At 37.7% G+C, this 23,295-nt stretch overlaps 1 protein-coding gene across 11 annotated transcripts in view; it reads right to left on the reverse strand.

Moving 5' to 3' along the window:
- EPHA5 (EPH receptor A5) overlaps positions 1–22,804 on the reverse strand; it is a 313,122-nt gene extending 290,318 nt beyond the window's left edge. For 2 of the 11 annotated variants that reach the window (XM_045834335.1, XM_045834334.1), the window contains exon 1: positions 22,311–22,804. In XM_045834335.1, coding sequence (XP_045690291.1) covers positions 22,311–22,491 — 181 coding nt within the window. In that variant the 5' untranslated portion in view covers positions 22,492–22,804. The remainder of the gene's footprint in view (positions 1–22,310) is intronic. The other 9 variants (XM_045834338.1, XM_045834333.1, XM_045834340.1 and 6 more) reach the window with 7 other exon arrangements.
- Positions 22,805–23,295: the final 491 nt, after the last annotated feature.

Here is a 23,295-nt window from a genome sequence, read left to right on the forward strand (position 1 = left end):
TCAAACTTTATAAAGAACTTCAAAAACTCAACAAAAAAAAATCCATCTTTAATCTGGCTATTGTGGCTCAGTGAATTGAGTGCCAGCCTGTGAATCTAAAGGCCCTAGATTCCCAGCCAGGGCACATGCCTGTGTTGCAGACCAGGTATTACGAGGGCATGTGAAAGGCAACTGATAGATGTATCTCTCACCCATCCTTGTTTCTCTTCCTCTCTCTCTCTCCCTTCCCCTCTTTCTAAAAATAAATAAATAAAATCTTTAAAAAATGGGCAAAGGACCCGAAGAGACACTTTTCCAAAGAGAACATACACATGGTCAATACCAAATTCATTTTAAAAGGCAGTAATGGGTTTGAACTTCTATCACAGTAACAGTCACTGAGTATCTTCTGTGCAACAATTACAGTAATTAAATTGTTCTGAACAGTATATATGCTTGTTGTAAATTACAATGAATGTACAATGAGTATTGATCTTCACTGTACAAGTTAATTAAAACTTGTCCAGGAAAAGCCACTAATGCATATAATTAAAGGAAATGTTTGATACCACCATTACTTTGAAAGATATTAATTAGATAAAAGAAATTTTATATAAAATTATTTTACTTCATTATTTATATTTTAAAATAAAGCCACACCATTCAACTGAGAGACTGTCTTCAAGGCCATTTTCCCAAGTCATTGTAATGAAGATGAGTATATTGGTTGGTATTCTAATCAGTAATTAAGAAGACAGATTCTCCAGGAGAAATAACTCTGTGGAGTTCAATGAACACATAGTATATCATGAACTTCTTTAATGTATGTAGGAAAGAATGACTCATGTATATAGGAATTTTTTAATAAGTAATAATCAGTTAACTGTCTTTCCAACCAAATAACACATTATAATAGAACTAATTCAAACTACTCTTAAGCATGCTTCATTTTTATTACTACATACTAATAATGTGACACTTTCTTGAACAAATAGAGGAAAGCTTTTAAAGAATTTACTTTTAGAAGAGTCAGAGAGCTGTTAATGCATTTTTGTTGTTGTTGTTGGGACATGATAGGACAAGAAAAAGACAATGAGTAAAATAGAACATATTCATGGAGACTCCTAAGTCTTCACTTTCACACATCCTAAAAAGTAAAGATAAATTTGAATTCATAATTCAAATGTGGCCTTCAGTGATTATAATTTCAAATACTGGTATCTTTCTGTGTATCACTTTGACTCCGTTGCTTCCTCCTTAACATATTACTAATATTAGTAACAAAAAAAAACAGAAAAAATTATTGAATTCTCCAGGACACTAACACTAATGTGTTTTGAGACCTTGAAGACTGCTCCAGGACATTGCATCCCTCTGACATTAGTGGGTGACCCCTGGAGAGGAGGTGTGATCCCTGATGACATGGAGATAAAGTAGAGAGCCAGAGGCATATTCCTACTCAAATAGTTTCTGTTTTTTACATAATCTTCACAGTAACAAATAAACACAATTATAATGGTAGTTAAACTTCTGCCACAATATAAAGAGGGAATAATTTGGATTAGAAGAATGGCATTTTCTTTCTCTAAAGGCATTGAATTGAAGTTCCATTGCATATAGCAACATTTTGACGGGTGCTTGTTAAATAGAAATTACTAATTTCTATTTAACAATATCAAAAAAGTTACTGGATTCAATTACAACACACATTTTACTAATCTGTTGAAATAAACCCCAGATATTCAGCTGTCCAGACTCTCTTCATGGTCCAATTCAGCACAGATGTGATTTCTTACTTGTGGGTTAAATTTTATAATTTGACAACTGCTGCAAGAACAAAGAACAGTTGACAAAATGAGTGCAGGGAAAGAGTACATGTGTTTCCCATTGGAAAACTAAATTTGTAAATTTGGTAAAACTTATGTTATAGGTTTAGTGGTATTATGTAGATTTCTAGTATCCCTTTACTTGAAGGCAGGAACCTACAACTAACAATATTTCCACAGACAATGAATGGAAGAGCATCCACTTCTGTGCAATTCCTAACAACCCATGTGCATGACATTAAAAAAAAAAAAGAATATGGACTGCATCTATGTGTCAGTTGCTCTGTGAGCAACTTATATATATTCTTTTATTTAACAATCACAACAAACCTGTAGGCTCCGCAGAACACTGACAGTTTGCAGTCCTGTTCAAAGCCCCAGCAGAAAAATCAAGGAAGGAAGAAAGCATGAAGCAATACCTGAGGGCCCTGTGACAGCACTTGAGCCCTGCTTCCCCAGACCAAGTCCCTCACAGTATAAGATACTGTGATTACAGCCACCTCTCTCCCTAGACATCCAAATGAATTAAACCCTAATCATAAACCAGTCTGCTCTATTTGTATGTGAATCATGGAGGCTGAATACTACTTGAGAAAAATCACACAACCTAGGAGTTTGATTCTGAAAATGTATGCTAATCATGCAGCTCTGAACTCTAATTTGCCTTACCTTTTGGCAGGATTTGGTCATAACTCTATGGACAAACTCTTTCTCTCACCATCTGTGTTCAATGACAACATAATTTCTGTGGTTTTCTTCTAGCCCTCTGGCTACTTGTTTCCATTATAAACTATTCTTCCTGTACCAACTCTTCAAATCTTGGCTTTGATCAATACTCTGTTTTTGTCAACTGTCTTCACTTCTCACTCTACACCCACAGTCTCGACTAGAACTTAACATGGGAAATAAAAAAGAAGTATTTTGAAAGAATAAATGTCTTGGTTCCAGACCATTCATATTAATTCAGACTATTTTGGAAGAAGAATAGCTAGTATATTTACTTTTTTATTTGTTGGTTAGTTGGTTGGTTGGTTTTAAAGGCAATATTAGCATCTATCCCTATGTAAAAATCTTCCTGGAGAAAAGCTCATGAACATCCAAGTCCTCAGTTAGAAGACCAGTGGTAATTACCCTTTAAATCCATATATCTTGCCCATTTCTTTCTCTTGTAACTTCTATCAATGTATAGATCAGGCTGTTCCAAAATGAACAAAATATCTTCTCTATACAAGAAAAAAAAATCCTGTTTTCTATTTCAGTGACTGCAATGCCATAGAACTAGTTTTCTATCCAAAACTCTGTGAGTACCTTTGCCTTCCTTCACCTTTATTCCCATATTGAATCAGTGACCAGATCCCACCAATTGTAACTGTATTCTATATTTAACTCTCTGAACTGTCTGCTCTGTTTCATTCCACAGCATAAGCAGGTCAGCCAAAATCCTGGCCATCATCTTCCCTTAAAAAATCTCCTAATGGTTTATCATTAGAAAAACAAAATCCCTGGTAATTTATTGAAAACATTACATCCAGAAAGATCTTTCTAAGCTACAACAATATGGTCATCTCTCTCTCTCTCTTCAAACCTTGTCACTATGTCTTATTGTTTTTAATAAAAATGCTTCCAGCATTGGTCTATATTTTCTTCTCCAGTGTTATTCAGACATTTGCTTCCTTCTCTTTCCACAGTTTAGCAATACTGAACATATTTCATTTCCAATTATGTGGTCTTACTATAGGTTCAGTTCTGTCCAATGAACTGTGAAGGTGATCTTCAAGAGAAGGGGACTTTTGAGGGGGAAGCATTTAGAAAAGAAAGTGGCTGCTTGCCTTGGAAGTGCTGGGTGTGGGGTGTGTTTCTCGGAGCTGGTGCAGTCATCTAGAGCAAATACAGAGAGTCAGCAGCAAAGCCAAGCCTGCAGATTAAGGTTAGCACAGTGACGGGATGGGAAGTCTCTGGATCCAAATTATATCACAGAGTTGCTAATCCATCTAAGTTTGAAACCTGCCTCTCAGGATTTTCTGTTATGTCAGGGAAAAAGTCAATTTCATTTCTTAGTGCAGTAGGGAGGTGACTTGCTATTGTTACATGCAGAGGAATACATCCTCGCTGGTACAGCTGCTAGAATTTAAAGGCAATCTCCAATCTCTCTTATTTCGGTCTGCTTTCTTTCCATCATGTCTTGATATTCTCAAAATCATATTTAGAACATCCCAACAAAATTCCCAGCTGAATCTGAATATATTACGTTTAACTGTTGACTGTGAAGAACTACTTTGTTTGTTTGAAAATACTTCCATATTTGTGCATCTTGTTCCTTTGTTTCTTTTTCATTTTGTTTCAAAATACTTTTCACTATCATAAATGAAGTTTTAGCCGCTGCTCTTTGGAAATCAAACAGTAGAATATTCATACTACTAAGCACATGACTGTGAGGGAAGTAATAATTAATCAAAATAAATACCAAAGATTTTGAATTTTTAATATACTCTAAAATTGCATATTTGGGGAGATGGAGAAAAGTTATCCTCAATTAGTATTCACTAGTGAGGCCATACAAAGTATTTAGGCAAAGGTAACACTGAAATTCATTGACAGCTAAATGATGACTAATGAGCAGTCTGCTACACTCACAGCACACATGGCATAAAAAGAGCAAAACCATATGGTTTTCAGTGGCTACCTTGTTAGGTGTGGCAACCAAACTTGTCAAATCTTACACAGTGATTTCATTCTAAAGAAAAAGTCAAAATTAGGTGAAGTAACAGGCTTGAAAATTGTCACATAACAGAATACACTCCTCAGTTCCTTGCCGTAATGCAAATAGATAGTATATGAAGCTATTCCTTATAAAATAGGATGAATACTCACACTTGAAATAAATGTGCTTATTCACAATTCACTCTGAGAATGGTTCACTGCACAGAGAATTCCCATTAGTCCTATGGTTCTGGTTTGGCACTATGTGAGCGTGGGGAAGGGATTTTACTTTGAAGACCTCAATTCTAATATTTCTAATATCAGTATTTGAGACTGATACTCTGTACTTAATACACGTTATATAACTTAACCTTAAGAATGATCTTTTTGGTATAGTGTATTCTCCATTTTACAGAGGAGGAAATTGAAATTGAGAAGAGCTAACTAGGGCAGTGGTCCAAGGTCCCAGAGCTAATAAGAGCATAACTGGAATCTAAATGTGAAACTGTCCAACTCCAGAGCTCTTTGTCTCGCTTTCCGTATCACACTTGCCCCAATGATGGACTCGCTGAATCCAAAGGTTCACTCCTTTGAAACTCGCAACGCCTATATATCCATGTTTCATGAAGTCAAGGATGGGGAGTAGTGCATTACAGAAGACAGCATCTACATTAATGTTATAATAGCAAAAATTTTCAGTCATATCAATCTAAACAAAGCAGACTTTGGTTTTCCTGGGGCAATCACAGTTCATTATCAAATTTCCAATAAGATTCCAACAAGTTACAAGTTTTAGGAAATCAAAAAAAGTAAGCAACAAGGATGAATCCTATTTTTTTAACTTTTAATTTTCTATGTATTATGCTCTAAGGATGTTAACTGAGGCAAACTATGTAAACATTTACCCAAAGTTACTTTGCCTTTAGATGTTAAGAAGTAACATAAAAATAGAATGACAAATGTGTGAAAAGCTGACTGTGTTTTGAGAGAACCTTTACCCCAATTCTCATTACGCCTAATGCTTAATTGAAATATACCAAACTGCAAACCAATCTATATAATTGTTAGCCGTCCAGCCTGCAGGGTAGGATAAATGATGATTAGATCTGAACGTGCACTCAAACAGAAACTTACAAGTTTGTAGTCTGCGCTTTAAGGTGGCAGCATTTCCAAAAATGAGCGAACAAATGGGTGGCCCAATTGCTCTTTTTGTAAAATGAGAAATGAACTGATTTTTGACTGACTGGCAACAGGAATCATTATTCTCATGTCAGGGTTGCACTTTAGTTCTGATGTAAACTTCATTCTGATACAAACCCAACATAATGGTTCTTTGTTATCTAAAACAGAAAAAAATTATACTACAAGAAATCTTTGGATATGTATTTGTCATCAAAAACTAGTCAACATATACAGCAATACAGATACAAGTACAAACAAATACTGTGTCTTGAGTTTTAGGTGACTGAGCATAAATATTTTACAACTCAGCTCTAATTATCCATCTTAAAAGCTGGAGTCATTCATGAGAGCAGGAAAGTACTTCTTGAGTCAGTCTACTAAAATACAATGAAGTATATATCTTAACACGGTATATAAGGTTGATGACCTGGTGCCTAAAATCTATTTTAGTCAAAATATAAACTCAGTAGTAGGCTAATTCTATTTTTACAAAGTATGAAAAGGAAACAAAGTAAAATAAAAGTACTTTCCATTTTCTGTGGCATTGGGACAGATACTGTTTTATGCCTATTAAATGCTCACGTCCTTTCTCCTTCCTTGCTATCAGGGTTTTCCTTGTGTTTAGAGGGACAGTGTGCCTGGCAACAGACAACACATCATGTAACTGGCCTCAAAAAATAATAACAATCATGTTTCTATTACTTAGCCTTCAGTGAATCTGGTATCCTTGTTACACAGATTCAGCCGATGAGATACGAATAGAAATTGAGTTCCCAGTTTCTGGGGAAGTTTCTTGTCCTAGCTGAAGGAATAGTGGAGCTGACGTGGCTCATGGGTCTTGTCTTTCCCTTATTCTTATTGTTCTGAACTGGATGTGGTGGTTGGAGATGGACTGGCCTTCTTGCCACCATGAGGCAACAAACTTGAGGGTAAGGCCCCAAAAATCAGTGATTTCTGTGCTGACACCGTTAAGCCACTGACCCCAATCCACCAGACAGCATCTACATTCTCCGCATTTTAAATTACTATTGGACATTTTTTATATTACCTGGGACCTAATCCTAAATAATATAGATAATATATAAATAACTAAGGAAAAAGTCTAAGTCACTGCTTTAACTTTTATTCTAGTTCACTGCAATATGACACCTGCAGTGAAGAGGGTTCAGTTATTCAACATACTTATTAAGTATCTACTTAGGTACCAATAACTGTTCTAGGCTCTGAGGATAGACCAGAGAATAAACAGAAAGTATCTCGCTGATTGTTCAACCTTCTAATAGGTGTCCCTAAGAGTAGACACTTGTTTGAATTTATATTACCTATGAAATAATACTTCTGTATCCTCCATGACAGACTCCTAGAATATAATCATCTGAATTAACATTTGACACTTGTGGATATATATGAACACATTCCAAATGCAAGTAATATTATTTGGGAATATAAATGAGAAATGTTAACCAAAGCATACACCTTGAGGATCGGTTCTATGTGATATCAATGGCTGTATCACTTATTGTATACCAAACCATATTTAGACATTTTTCTATTGCATTTTAGCATTTTCTTTAACAACTTTCTAATATCTTGTATTTCTTTATTTTGCATAATGTTATCTGATAATAATATATATCACTTAACCTTAGCACATTTTTATATTATCCATTTTGTGATTAATAGAAAACATTTACACAGTCAGACAGCATTTGAATCAGGCTCTGTCCTATCCAATGAGGTGAATCTACCAATTGCACAGCTGGATCGTTGGGGCGATGTAAGATCACAATAAAAGTCTGGCAATTGTAACTCTGAATTTTTGTGTTGATACCGTTTCAGAGCAGCACCACCCCAGACTCAGACCTCTCTTTGAGTAGCTCTGAGTAAGTGTTCTTTATCAGTGACAAAGGTCAGAATTATCTGTGCATATTTTAAAACTACAGGTTCCCGGGCTCTGAAGTAAAAAATTTCCACAAAAGTCGCCTTAATGAGTTTTGATTCAGTGAGTGTAGGAGAGTCCAGACACATGCAGCAGCCCCCCCATCTTCAGGAATGTGTGCCAAGATCCCCAGCGGATGCCTAAAACATGGGTAGTACCAAATCCTATATACGCAATTCTTTTTTCTAAACATGCAGACCTGTGATAAAGTTTAATTCATAAATTAGCCCCAATAAGAGATTAACAATAACTAAGACTAGAACAATTGTAGCAATATTTAATAATACAATAAAAGTTACATGAATGTGGCATTCTGAAGTAAAATAGAGCTACTGGATCACAAGTTCTGGGAAGCCTCGACAGTTCTCTTGATGACCAAGGGGACTGCTCAGTGACTAACAAGGGCATGCTGTGGGGTTGCTCTGAGGAAGGGATGGTTCACGTCCTAGAGCGACAGAGCTGGATGTTATAAGATTTCATCACACTGTTCTGATCACCGAGACAATTTAAAATGTATGAATTTTTATATCTGGAACTTTTCATCTAATATTTCTGAATGTGGCTGACCACAGGTAACTGAAACTGGAGAGAGAAATCACAATAATTTACCAATAGTCTTAGGTTGGCTCTGATGAGCGACTCAAGGTTAGATATCATTGGTTCACAGTAAACTTCACGACGTGTGATAATTTGTTCTTTAGTGAGATTGTTAGGAAGTTACAAGTCAGGATGGTGCAAGTTGATTTCTATACAATATTTCTTTTGTATTTTTACACAGCAGTTTTCACAGAGTTCACAGTGGCGCCCAGCGTTCTAAAGAGATGGCTTAGAGGCACAAGCAGATAACGAGGGAGGAGGTAAAAATAGGGTGGAGACTCCCAGTAATTCTTTTGTTGTCTGCTCACATGTATTGGGGTTCCGCAGTGGCTTCTTTTAAATGAGTTTCTGCTGCTTAAAAATTTTGAAAACCACTTGTAATATTATGTCCTTAGCTTTCAAAGATGACTTATATAAGAACCTATTAGTACAAATCAATTCTGCATATTTCAAAAACTGTTAAGAATATTACTCCTGGCCATTGTTCAATACCCCAAACACAAACAACATTGAAATCAGCTTCTTTCAAACCCCAGAGTCAGGAAAAAATGATTTTTCCTGATGAACTGACAGATTTTCAGCCAGGAAATGAGAACTGTATAACTGAAAGTTTATACTGAAGTTTTCCATTCAATGGCTTTAGCATTGATGATAGTGAGATTTTCTTGATATAAGTTTTCCATTTCCTCATGCACTTTGCTTATATTTGTATTATACTGAATTTCTTATAAAACATGTACTTTTTGTAATAAAACATGATTCTTTCCTTGAAAGATGGTAGGCACACATAAAAAGTACATTTATATAAATGTAATATGTAGCACAGTATATGCAACAAAGAGCTTCGGCACCAAACATGCCTGGTTCCTCTTCTATTTCTTGTGTGACTCAAAGCAAGTTATTTAACTTCCCCCAAATCCAATCTCCCACTGGTAAAAGGGAATAAGTATCTCCATTTTACAAGGTTGTTGCAAGAATTGAAAGAGGTTATATGGTGAGAGTCTTCATAGCAGTTATTACAATTATCCCTCTAATCTAGAGAAAATTTAATTCAAAGATTTCTTAGCCTAGTAGAATACATTGTTAACCCTCTTATATTTCTAATATATTTGCCATAATTTTAGAGTAAGTATAAATATGTTCAAGAGGGGTGGTTAACTAAATATACTATAACCAGATGATGGTTAGCATTAAACACACTCGTCAGAGAGTAAACAAACTGTGCTTAAAAAGACATATATTATTATATTTCAAACTTTTTCTTTCATAAATCTATTCCTAATGCTATTCTATTCACATGGTTGATGGTATCTGTTTCCCTGCTACTTTCCCTGCAATATTAAGAATTCCTACCAAGTTGTAAATTTAAAATGCTTCATAAAGTAAATGACAATTTAAATAGCCCAGGAAATCTAGAACAAATGAAAGGGTAAATCCATCTCCTTCTAAGACATTTAAACCATTAAGAAACAGATGTTTTATATTAATTGTTTTGCTAGAGGTAAAATTAAAACATGCTTAAAGCAGAAATAATGTATTTTGTTCGTTGATAAGGACTCAAGTCATATGAATTTGAGAATTGATCTTAAGAAGAGAGGGCAGAAAGCATTAGTTAATTAAATCATGAATAGTAATGAATTATTTTCCAGTGATATGCTAATCTCAGTAGAACTTCCTTTTCATTGATACTTTTGGTAAATCTAAAATAAAGTTTTCTACTGCCAAATTTCCTTTTAATGATTTGTTTTGGTCATAAAGTCATACAATCTTTGAGTTGGTAACTTCCCAATTTAGAAGAGACTCTATGATACCAGAGATTCTAAAGTCTATTGTTATGAATTCTGGAAAAGAGCTACATTGGCTCTTTCATCAAGAGTAATAAGGTGAGACTAGGTTTGGTAAAAGCAGTGTCTTCAAAGGAGCATGGAAGTTACTCAATAAGAGTCATTCATTGAATGTATATTTATAAATATAATACTAACCTTCATTCACTAAACATAAAACTACAGGGTATAACATACTTCTTTAAAATATAGTTGGAATTGACTCCCTTTGAGTTTATAGAGAGGCAAATCTTTCTTCATATTGATGCATTTGTTAAATGTAAAAAAAAAATTCTACTGCCAATCTTCTTGGAATTAACTTGCTTTGGCTGGCAAATCATAATATCTCCATTAGTAGGAAATTCTTCAAAACTTCAGGAGAGAACTCACTCTGATTAACCTTTACTTTTTACAGCAATTATTTTTATCCTTACCTAAACACATGCTTATTGACTTTAGAGAGAGGGGAATGCAGAGAGGAAGAGAGGGAGAGATGCATGGATGTGATAAAGAAACATCAGTCTTCTGCCTTTCCCATGCACCCCAACTGGAGACTTAACCTGCAACCCAGGCACCTGCACCAACCTTTCAGTTTATGGGATGATGCTCCAACCAACTGAGCCTCACCAGCTGGGGCTTTTACAGCAATTTCTATTCTGACCAACTATCAGAAATGTACAAGTAAGAGAAAAACTCAATTCCAACCCTGTGTAATATGCTACAAAAGCAATAAGAATTGGTACACAATCTTGGGAAAACTGGAGAGAGGTCTTTCCTACCATGTAGACCCAGGCACAAAGATGACGTTTCCTGGCCGAAGAGAAGGGCTGTCTCCTATTGAGCACCTAGAATCCAAATGCACAGATAGCAGGTCTCCCCACAGGAGCCCGGACTGCACCTCACAGACAGGAGGGACATGGCAGGAGAGGCGGACCAGAAGCAGGTCACTGAGAGCTTTGCACTCAGGTTGAAGGAGTTTAGATTTGCTCTGAGGGTGCTGAAGAGCCATTGAATGGTGGGCCCAGGGAGTAAACAAGGGCTGCTTGGGCAATTGAACGGAAGTCTAGTGCTTTTCTTCTGATATTTTCACTTATAACAAATATAGGACAGTACTCAGTGACAAAGGTAGAAAATTAGACCTTGTTAAATGTCAGAGTGCCAAACCACACTGTTCTTTCAGTATATATAACATTAAAACGTATACAGTGCTTACTGTGTGTCAGGACTTTTAAAAACACTATATTGATGTGAATGCACTTAATCTTCATGAACCTACTAGATTACTATTTCCACTTTACAGACAAGAAAGCACAGGCACAGGGAGGTTTTCTACCTCGCACGAGGTCGCCCAGCTCTTATGGACTCCCCCACAGTCCAGAGCGGCTTGCCTCCTGCCTCCTGAGCGAAGCATTGGTTCTGTGGTTGTAAGACTTGGGCTTTAGAACTAGTTCCCTCATTTTTTAAATAGATCAAATTTTCTTGTTTTAGTTTCTTTGTTTATAACAATGAATTATCTAATCTATAGGATTTTTATGAGATTCTCATGAAATAATACTTCAGGATTTTTTATGGGATTCTCATAGGACACCGTAGGTTAGTGAAGTTTGTGAACTATAGAGCACTTTAAAAATATAAACTGCAAAAAAGTGATTATGAAATACTGAATATAAGCCTGTGCAGCAAATGTCCTAGGGACAGCAAATATCCCCAGGACTCCACATCAATATTTTTGTGCACTTTTACAAGTGTACTTCAGTTGTGAGTATGCAAAATAAAGTTTATTCTTGTATTAATCATTTATTAATTATTGTGTTATTGTTCATATTAAAGAGAAAAAAATACCCAAGGAGTTGACTTGATAGGGGACAAAAAAGTGAATATATTTTGCACTGAACTTTTCATTCCCTTCACCTGTTACAAGAAACTGTATTGTCTAAAAATACAATACCAGAAGTTGTCAAAAATATGTTTTCAAAACTGCCTTGTAGCTCCAATGGAGCAAGGGTAGTAATCAGCAATAAAAAGCACTTTTGTGTTGGCTTAATGGGATTTGAGGTATGTAAAGCTAGGTCTAGAGTGTGGCTTGAGCTAGTGATTAAGAACTGGGTTGCTTATATATTAAAGTAACAGAAAACAATTCAAAACGTAAAGAATACATGCACTGAAATGAAGAGGAAGTAACGTGTGGGAAGGTATTTTGCCTTGTAGGGTTTCTGGCAGTGAAGAGATGTTAACAGGGGGCCTCAGTGTGCAGCAGCCCAATGACCAGCGGTTAACTGAGCATTTGGTGAGGGGGGAAATATCGGAGCTCTGAGTGACCACGACAGCAAGTATCCCCAGGACTCCACATTATCCTCTGTGTGCACACTTACTACTGTACTTCAGTTTATTCCTGTTGAATTATTTATTAGTTACTGTATTATTTTCTATATGATAAATCTAATTTTGTCCTACCTTGTATATGTATACACACACACACATGAATTTTACACCATATATATATATGATTTTCAACCTTTTTCATCTTAGGGCATACATACATTAATTACTAAAGTTATGTGGCATACCAAAAAATTGATATAATTTTGATTCATTCACACTGGATGGCTATTGTTGTATTGGCTGATGCCATTTTTTTGTCCTTACCCCAGGACATTATGTTTTCCATTGCTTTCTGGAAGAGAGGAATAGAGAGAGAGAGAAACATGGATGCTAGAGAAAAACATTGATGGGAGAGAGAAACATCGATTGGCTGCCTTCCAGTATGCCCCCACACCTGGGATGGAACCCGCAACCTGGGTCTGTGCCCTGACTGGGAATCAAACCCATGACCTTATAGTCGACTAGACTATGCTGCAAATAACTGAGCCGCACTGACCAGGTCTGGCTGTTGTCACTTTTTATTTGACAATCTAAAGGAAAAGAGATCAGTGTCCCTGACTAGATAGTTAGGTATTGCACATTTTAAAAATTCTTGTGACACACGGGTTGAAATTTACCGACACGGTAAAATGGATAATGTGCTATGCTAGGAGTTAAGTATCTAAAATATTTGAAGATATATATTGATATGTTTTGTGGCTAACAGGCAACATCTGACCTCCCTGTGGAATAATGAGGTAAATTTCAACATCTACAACACTGATCCTTATACTAATGGTTTTCCCCTTTGTTAACTAATCAAATCCCAGTGTTCAATATTAAATGAGGAAAGCAACTGAAAATTAGAACATCATGTGGCTGATTTTGATCTTGGATAGCTTTGATCTTGTATCTATGAAAAATATGCATAGTAATTGTTTTTGTTAGATTGTTCTCTTGTCCCAGATTCCCTACAATAATCCAATGCAAGGAAGATGACAAACTATGATTGTGAAATCCTATCTCAAATATCCTACATTTAGTAGTGGGGGAAAGATAGGAACTAATATTTGTCATGTACCTGTTTTACTCTAGGAATTTTACCAGGCAACGTACACACATTCTTGTTTTATTTGTACAATAACCCTGGGTATGTCACCAACTCATTTTAATTATATGGAATCTGAGGTGGATGGTTCAAGACCACACCACTAAGGGATCACATCATGGTCTTTACATCTCCCCATTTGCACTACACATCGCTACTAGTTCAAGGCACAATTATTGTGAGCTTAATTAAAATTGAGCTACAAGGCCCTCAATGTCATGGACCATTTGCCAGCCACTGAAGCACTAATAAAGTGTTTTCCTCTTATATTTACAAAAGTAAACTATTCTGGCATTTCTTTTTCTTAAGGAAGTGTCCTCATATAACATAAGCTTAAAAGCACAAAACTGCTGCACCCAGTGCTTTCGTACATCCTGATCTTTACCCAGCAGGTGACGTGCTTACGTACATGAACTGTGAGGAGATTTAATCGGCTACATTCCCACAACTTATATTTGTGTAGTACCCTGCCAATTAGAAAATTGCTTCATTTTGTTTGTTCTCCACAACAATTAAGAAAAATAGGTAGCATTAAATTAAAAAAAAAAGAAGTGAGGTCAAGAAAAAAGTAATGAAATGAGTATCCGCAGAGCTTAAGAGTTAGTAAGCAATAGAACTTAAATGTCAAAAATAGAAAACTAGCAACAACAACAAAAAAGACTAGTTCATTTCTCAATGTCAAAGATAAGTTTTTTTTCCTGGTTCATCATTTTTTTCTGTAATTCCATCTCATTAAATTCTTTCCCTACTTTGTCTCACAAATTTACATTAAAAAATAGTGATTCCAAATCTATAAGATTAAATCTGTTGTTCCTCCTTCCTAATAGAAAAATCTAATGTGGTGGTTTAAAACTAGACATGGTTAAAATCCTTCAGACACAGCAGTTTCCAAGTATTTTCTACTTTCTCAGAAGGTTTGTTGTACCCCCTTGTAGGAAACGTGTTATCCTGTCACTGTGCTACCTAGAGTGAAACTCTGAGGGAGAAGAGAGTCCATTGTCTTCTTCCACAAGACCAGGCTGTCTGCATCACCTGTCCAGCTAGTACCCAAGGCCAGAGCTCCGGGCGAAAGTTAGAATCTGGCTCAGAGATAGCTCCTGCTGTGGACTGCTGGGCTGAACTGGTGCCAGCCCAATCTGCCTGTTGAGTTTGCCTTTCCACAGAAAAGACATTAACAAGCATCTTGGAAGAGGAAGGGGCAGCCAGTGCAAAGTAAATAAGTGAGCAATTATATAAGAAGCACAAAACTGACAGCGACACCTTAAATTCTTGTGCTTCTGATTTATAAATTAAGTAAAAAAAATAGTATGACTTGGCTTGACATAATCTACTTTGTACCTTAGAGACTGGATCCCATGATTTATTTAATAGAAGAGGACTACTGTCTTATCACCCAGTGCAAAATCACAACTTCCTTGAAGTGTTGGAACACAAGGGACAAGGGCTCTTATCTTTTTACCTTGTTTTGACTTTGTATGAATGGAGTGTCAGACAGGGATGATAGGATGAAGGAGGGAGGCGGGGGGGCGGGGGAGAAGGATGAAGATTTTTCTTTTTAGTGAAAATTCACACATTTGTATACTTTTGATTTCTGCACTTTGCTATAAGTTAGACTTCTATTAAAATGTATTAAAATAAAGTATGCATATAAAAAGAGAGAAAAGAAGAGAAGGAGGGAAGGAGAGCAGGAGAGGGAAGAAAGATGTGAATGTGAAATTACTATAAGAGAAAAAAGGAACTGCTCATCTAAGACTGAAAGAACAGACTGTATTTTCTCTAATTCTTCCAATACTTATCCCAAAACATGTTTCTAAGTAGGAACATTTTCTCACAAAGCATGTGCAAAATATTCCAAACCTCAGGTTTGGCTCTTTGATTTTTTTATGCCAGAATCATTTATTTAACAGAGTGATGGGCCCAGTTTAGTTAGAAGCAAAATATGTGTAACAGATACAGAAGATGGCTTGGGCAATAGTCCAAAATTAGAATGATCACATATACTTGAATCCCAATTATTTAATCTGTGGGGTGTCTAATGCCACAAGTATTTGTCATAATTTAACAAAACAGCTTGCAGAGGAATAGAAGGAAAGAACCTAAATGGATGAAATAAAATGGACTGAGATTTTTTTTTCATTAGGTGGGGACTTATATCTTCAGTGTCAGAGTAAAACAAATATAATTACAGATTGTGTGTATGTGTGTGGTGGGGGTGGTATTTTAAAATATATATAAAATAAAACCCAAGCATTTTTATTAATACCAAGTTCATAGTCTTACCACATTGACATCGCTCTCCACCATTTCTTCCAGCTTCACCATGATCTTTCACACACCCCAAAATGTGTCTGTGTGCACATATACTAACACTCAGCCAAGTTACTGCACTCTGCCTCAAAAATGCACCACAAGTAAAGGATGAACACTTGAGTTGCATAGAAAAAAGAATGCATGATCCATAGTTTGATATACTCTCTATTAATTTAAAAAGTAACTTATGTGGTTTTGACAAAGTAACAGAGCAGCTGATCAAAAATTAAAGGCTGGTGACTCTATAGGAGAAGAAGAGCTAGAATAAAGCTTAATTATGAACAGAATCAACTAGGTTTTCTGAAGATGGAATAGATTGTTAAGTGGTACTCTAAAGGAAAACACACATATTTTAAGAGGATTTTGGGACAATTTTTAATTAGCAGAAATGATTTCTCATGGTTTATTTAAATCAGTAAAGGTAAAAAAGTCACTTGAAAATTATGCTAACATTAAATGGCACTTAATACAGGCCATTGCACTAACCATACTGTTTTCAAAAACATACTGTGATGCACCTACAAAATTAGTTTCATTTTATGACTTTGCAAAACCTGGGATTCTTATTAGAGATACTAGATGAAAAACTTGAGCTTTTAGAAAACAACAACAGAAAAAGAACAAGACCATAAATTACCAGATCTTTCTCAAGATACAACTCAAATTTTTATGTACCTAACACTCTTTTTAAATTAATTTATTTTTTTACTTTACACTAACAAATCATTTCAGCAAGAATTTTTATGATGGCAATGAAATAAGCTAAAAGGAAATTTCAAATTCTCCATTTCCAATGAAATTCACTGATAAGAAATATGTTTTAAATAATTGTTTCATAATTACTGTGATATGAACTTTAAATTAGAGCCATCTTTTGATTTTATGTGGTCAGAATGAATGGAATGACTGGATCTTATATGCCAAATCTATAGTCAGAAGAAATATATAAATTCCAATCAAGTTTTAATACTCAAGAACATATGTCACTTTACATATGTAACTTTATATATAAATACCTATTTCATAGGACAATTTATGGCATCAGTGATCCTACTAGTATTCTGTGGCAAGTTCTTCATAATGACACCTTGTATATGTTAATAAATGCATTATCAACAATGAGTTGTTGTCCAAATTTTTATTTAAAATTTATAAACTGAATTCAAAATTTATTTTTCCTTGTTTAAAGGAAAAGTTCTGTCTTGTTCAACACTTTGAAATCTACTTCATCAACTTTGAAGAAACAAAATGTCTGGAAGTCAGAAACTAAATAGGGAAAAGTAAATATATGATAAAAGGAGACTCTTCTGTGTACTCATGCTAATTGTTTTGGAAGTTTAAAACTAAGTATTTAAAACTAAACCATTTACAATTTGTTTTCAACTTTTTCAATGGAAACAATAATTCAGATACCATTTCACAGTAACTGTCAAAGCTTTCAGCTTTCTAATTGCTACGTAGTATTTTAAAATTTGTTATATATAGATCAGAGATTCCTGTTAGTAATCTGTTTCTTATATCAATACATCTCACTGAATGGACCCATTTTTTTATTACATTAAAGATATATTATTAACTTTTTTGTAAAAAAATGAACATATTAATGAGTTTCCAAAGTCTTTAGAACTCACTTTATTTTTTAACTACTCATATATACCCATTGAAACCTAAGTGCTCTGCTTGGTCTGGGGTAGATCATTTAGTAATTTTTAATGTCAATTAAAAATACCATCAGTTGTGTTTATGTATACAATACAGTAGGATAACTCCTTTGAAGAAATCGCTACTAACCAGCTGATTTATAAATTCTGGTAAAAATAACTAAATGTGTATTTACCCAGGAAAGCATATCAGCAGGGGCTATTCTGCTCTATAGATAAATACATATTCACCAGAGATAATAGAACATCAAGAATCATTCTGAGTCTCTAAGGTAACAATTTACATTTTTAGCTCTCACATTGCTTTTGTAGTCAAAATTCACTTTCTGAAAAGAAAGGACAAATATTGCAATGCATTTTCAATGACTAATAAGTCTGTATATTGAAAGTTTGGTTAATTTTCAAGCTTTATGAAAAACAATTGTAAGATTATTTTAAAATTGCTAAGTGTCATAATCACCTTTGAATAATTAGGCACCTCTGCTAACTTAAATTCAAATAATTCATTAGTAAAATGGATCATATATGTTAACTTAAATTTAAAAATAAAGTATAGAGAGTTACTAACACTTTTGACACAGTTATTGCTTTGCAGTATTAGCAGATTTTTCCTCTTTAAAAACATCATAACATAAAAGGAAAAGAGCTATACTAACTCATAAAAGGAAAACTAGCTGTAGTTAGTTAATATACTCTACCTTTTACAGTCAAAGGTAGAAAGGATTCTTCCAAATGAAAGAGAAACTATTCAACAAGCAAATATATTTAAAAAAAAAAGACTTTCTGAAGGGAGAAAATTGAATTTGGTCAAATTAATCAACAAAAATGTAGAGAAAAACAACTAAAGTATAGTTATATTCTCAACCACAGCATAATTGAATAAAGCTTAAAATTTAGACTGAGAATGATTGTCTATAACTAGCTATATTATCTCATTGTGGTATTTTATGTATAGATACGCCAAGTGGTCATATCTTATATAGCATTAATAACATAAATAATAGTATGTAATGCATTTCCAAATACAAAAATATACCTTTTTACCATACCAGTTGCATTCTATGGCAATTGAAATTTAAAAAAAAATTAAAAGTATTTACAAGTGGCAACATTACAAGAATATATCCAATTAATCAAGAAATTTCCATGGTAAATATAGGGATTGTCCCCTCTCTTTTTCATCTTATATGGAAAAATAAAATCTTCTTACCTCTCACCCTGACATCCAAGATTACATTTGTTTACCTCAAAAAAAGTGTTAAAATGTCAAAACTCAACCCCCTCTGTCCCCCTTCATAAAGTGAAAATCCAAAACTCTTCATAGTCCCTTATAGTTCCAACAATCTATGCTTCAAACAGGGGTAATGGCTCCCTTTTTGTTTAGTGGTGTCCTGGTGAGGGAAGGATTTTACTATCCCTTTCTGTGGGGCCCTGTCACTTTACCTAAAAGGAAATGAATTGCAACAGAATGACAGGGCTACACAACAAAGCCATTTCGCTTTACAAATCTATTATGGCCTCCAATCTGTTTTATGGGTCTGGTCCTATTATAAACCAAGAAAAACCCTAAAACAAACATTCTTCTTCTTCTTTCTTTCCAATGAAATCATCTACAATTTTATGACTGTTTTTCAGACAATTTAGCCCCAATTTTTCCCCTTATGGAGTTTTACCCCCCAAGACCTCCTCCATCCCACTTTCTCAAATATACAAAACATTCAGAGACAAGGAACTGGACTTTTCAAATACAAACTGCTGACAACTGTCGGAAGCACTTTACTAGGACATTACTGACTGTAGCTTCAATGGATTCAGCTTGATTCACTGCGGGTGAATCATTTTCAATGCAGAGCTGTTCAATGGTAATTGGCCAAGAAAGCCTGCTGTGAAAAGCACTTGTCAAATAATGCTTGTTTACAAATATATTTCCAGACAGTAAAAAAGTGGCAGTTACTGAACAAGTTCAGGGCCACCCCCAGTATTTGTAACAGTGGACATGTTCCCTTTACTTACTGAATCTGTTAACATTTTCACTTGTTGATACATTTGGGTTTTTCTGTTCAGTTCTGCTTATTTACTTACAAAAGTTAACTTTTACAAATGACTGGAATACTAATTATGAATGTAAATACATTTATTTCTTTCTGCCTTGAATTTTTGTCACATAATGGGAATACTATATTGCATATGTTATGTATATACAGGGTGAGGCAAACGCATGAAAAATGATAACATAATTAATAAATAATAATACAAAATAAATTCTGTTTCTCATACTCCCAACTGCCAACCTACTTTTGTCTTACCCTATATACACATTACTACCTGAGAAATCACTATGCCTTTATATGTTGTAAGAAGCAAAGCATATGAGAGCAAGTTATTAATGGATTCAGAGCCTTCACACATATGTCTTCCCCTAATATTCCAGGGTCCCTCCAGAAATAAACAGTCAAGAACAAGTTTAGAAACTTCATTCTGAATCTTTAAATAAATAAACTGACTGCAGTTATAAATATCTTAACATATTCTTATTCCACTTCAACACTTTCACGGGGAAACAAAAAGAAGAGAAGAACATAAATTTTAGAGAACAGAGATAAAGGTCTGGGATGACACTAATGGAAAGATGGAAAACTGTGTTAGGCAAGATGGGATGGAGAAATTATACATATTAATAAGATTTTATTTTTTAATTACACGAAATAGTGACACACTACAGAATGTGCTCCAAACAACACACCTGTCTTTATTTTTAGTGTCTTCAGAGGACTGGGTGAAAAGTAGCATTCTTTTTTTGTTAAATTCCTGCATCCCCCTGGCTCTGTAGCCCAAGTTCTGCTGTGCTCCACTCGCTGGTGTAAGGACAATACAAGCCGTGGGTTTTAAGTTTATACAATTAGCCTGTCTATCTTCCACAAGATTGAGCTCCACTTACAACACTTTAGGAGACCAGAGCTATTTCCTTGCTTCCCTCCATGTCTATCCGCCTCTTCCTCCTCCCCACACAGTCTTGGCAGAGGTTTCCATTCAGCAGCATCCTTTCCGGGACTTCATTTCTTCCCCTTCTCTGATCCAGAGCTACTGCTCCTTTTCATGTCTAACTATTCCCCTTCCCCCATAACACCTGGAAAAATATATATATAATGGAACATGAGAGAATGCATATTACTATTACTCTTTAAATTCAAACCAGGGTGCCCTTTTTGGTGGAATAAGACATTTAATAAAAGGACTCTTAACCCTGCTATAATCCCTGGAATTCTAATGTAATGAATCTAACAGGAGACGTTAATAAATTCACTGACTTCAGATAACACTTTTCCAACTTTATGGGGGAAGGGAAAAATGAAGATTGCTTGGATTAAGCACTCGAGATTGAAGACAGATAGATCAAACTACACATAACCCTTAAATCAAATTTAAAAACACAGAAATTAGAGAATTCCTGGGGAGGATGGAGTAGGGTGGCCAGTCTCCATCTGCCCTGCTTTCGCAAGGTTCCTAGGGAGCTAGCTCACAGGGCTCCGATACCAGCTCAGCGCCTTCTCCTGCAGCCAAGGCAAAACCCCTGCGAGTCAAGAGGACACACACGACTCTGCTGCTTCATTTTTCCGGTCCAGCGTCCCCTGGCCTAGGGGTGGAAGGAAATTTTTAAAGGCTCTGTGCCTCACTCGCGGCATCCGGAAACCAAAATCGAAATCCCAGCTCTCCAGTTAGGGGATACGGTTTTTGATGTTTTTGTGGTGGAACTGACATCTTCCTGAGCTTTGGTGAGGATCTGAGGTGCTGCCCCCACGGTGCAGGAACGCGCCCTGGAGCTGAGACCCGAGCGCAGAGTGCCGTCCGGGTGCGAGGAAAGAGCTCCGTCGGAGGGGCCTCGGAGGCCCTGGGTTGCGCGCCGGAAGGCGGCGGGTCAAGGAGCTGCGCACAGCTCCGGGAGCATCGAGCGCTGCACAGGTGCTGCTCCCACGGCCGGCCCTAGTCTCCCAGTGGGAAGCAGGGACAGTTTTCTGGGTCCGGGGCGTAGGGAGGAGCGCTGGGGACTGACTCCTGCATTTGGTGCCCGGCCGCCCCCGGACTTTTCCCTTACCAAAACAGGGACACAAGCCCCTTTGGGGTCCAACAGCAACTTCCTGGCCGTGACACTCCCCCACTCCCCTCCGTCTCCCTTTGTATTTCACCTCTCCCTCTTCCACTTTCGCCTTAGTAGGCTCATGAGACCCCAAAGTGAAAGGCATCCTATAGTGCAGGGCGCCTTCCCCCTCCCTCGGGAAATAAGAGCTCTAGCCATCCACCCCAGAATAGCAGCTGGTGATGCCCTAAATAACAGCTCCCAGAAGGCACTTTCCCTCCAAATAAAAGCGTCCAGCCACCCCCACAACGTTTCCCATCACCAGCCTCAAATAACGGTTTCTAAAAGCCCCACCGCTCCGGAGATCCCTGTCGCTGTGCTTCAAACAGTTCCCACTCCTCCAAATCCGAAATGGCACTCCCCCACGCGCTTCCTGTGAGCCCCAGCCGCACCCAACCTCCTGTCCTGGCAAGGCTCTCGGACGCTTCTTTGCCCCTGGCTTCCAACTTCCCAACCCCCCAACCAGCCTCTGAGCACAGGCAGGTTGCTCGCCCAGCACTCCAGCAGCTGCTGTCAAACAATACCATCAGAGAGTAGACCGAGAGCCAAGGGCTAGCTAAAGCTGATGACACATGTTAATTCCAGACCAGGAGGCAGATTTCTTTCGAGGCTGCAGCGTCCAGGCTGCCCCGACCCACACTTCCAGGCCCCGCCTTGCCCCTCCACCCCGAGTCACCCCACTGCTCTACCTTCGTTGCTGGGGCTGGCCAGGAGGGTCCGGAGCGCGCCGCACAGGAGAAGGCACGTCCAGAGGGGGGCCCTGCGAGGTGCAGAGTAGCAGCCGGCCAAAGACGCAGGGGTGCTGGGGGAGCCACCGCTGCCGCCCGGGGGCCGCCGGCATCCCGCACCCCGGGGCCCCGAGCCGTGCATCTTCTCCTGGCCTCCGCCGCCGCAGCTGTCCCGCCGCGGCTCAGTCCAAGGCTCCGGCCTCGCCGAAGGGGCGAAAAGCTCGCGTCTCCTCCTGGTTCCCCGTGGGGTCTTCGCCTTCCGGCACGCGGCTCCTGCAAAGGCCGGGACCACGGATCCTCTGAGCGGGCTCAAGTTTGCTTCTGGCACCTTTCTCCCTCCTTTCCAGTGGATTAAATGAAATACTAGTTATCGTTGATAATCAGTTCTAGAATGGCCTCAAGTGTGTCGAGAAGGTCCCGCGTCCTGATCCTTTGCCTCCTAAGAATTTAAAAGATTGAAGTCTCTTTGATATTCCGGGGGGGGGGGGGAGGCGGGGAATAGAGGCTCCTTTTAAGTCTTTAGGGCTGAAGTGGAAGAGGGTAAGGAAGACAAGTCATCTTAAGAAGACCCCCCCCACCCGAAAAAAGGGGGAGAAAAAGCAGAGTGGCTAAGGACACAGGGAGAGGAGTTGAGAAAACCCAGGGTGGAGAAACTGCAAGAGTCGAGCAAAGGAAAAGATCCAGAGAGTTCAGAGAGGCTGGCAGAAGGAAATAGCTGCGGGCTGAGCGCGGACGAGGGGAGGTACTGGCGGCGTGGAGCGGGCAGGAGCGCGGCACCCGGCGGCGGCGCGGCGCTGCGGCGGTTCCCGCTGCCTGGGAAGGAGGCGGTGTGTGCGCGACTGCGAAGGCGAGGTGGAAACTGCACCGGCACGGCGCGCTCCCGCTGTGTCTAGAGCTCCGTCTTCTCCACACCGCTCTGCACCTCCCACCCGCTCCCGCCGCCTCC

Source organism: Phyllostomus hastatus, unplaced genomic scaffold (genome assembly GCF_019186645.2).
Source record: "Phyllostomus hastatus isolate PE091 unplaced genomic scaffold, TTU_PhHast_1.1 phas_contig_196, whole genome shotgun sequence".
Lineage (NCBI taxonomy): Eukaryota > Metazoa > Chordata > Mammalia > Chiroptera > Phyllostomidae > Phyllostomus > Phyllostomus hastatus.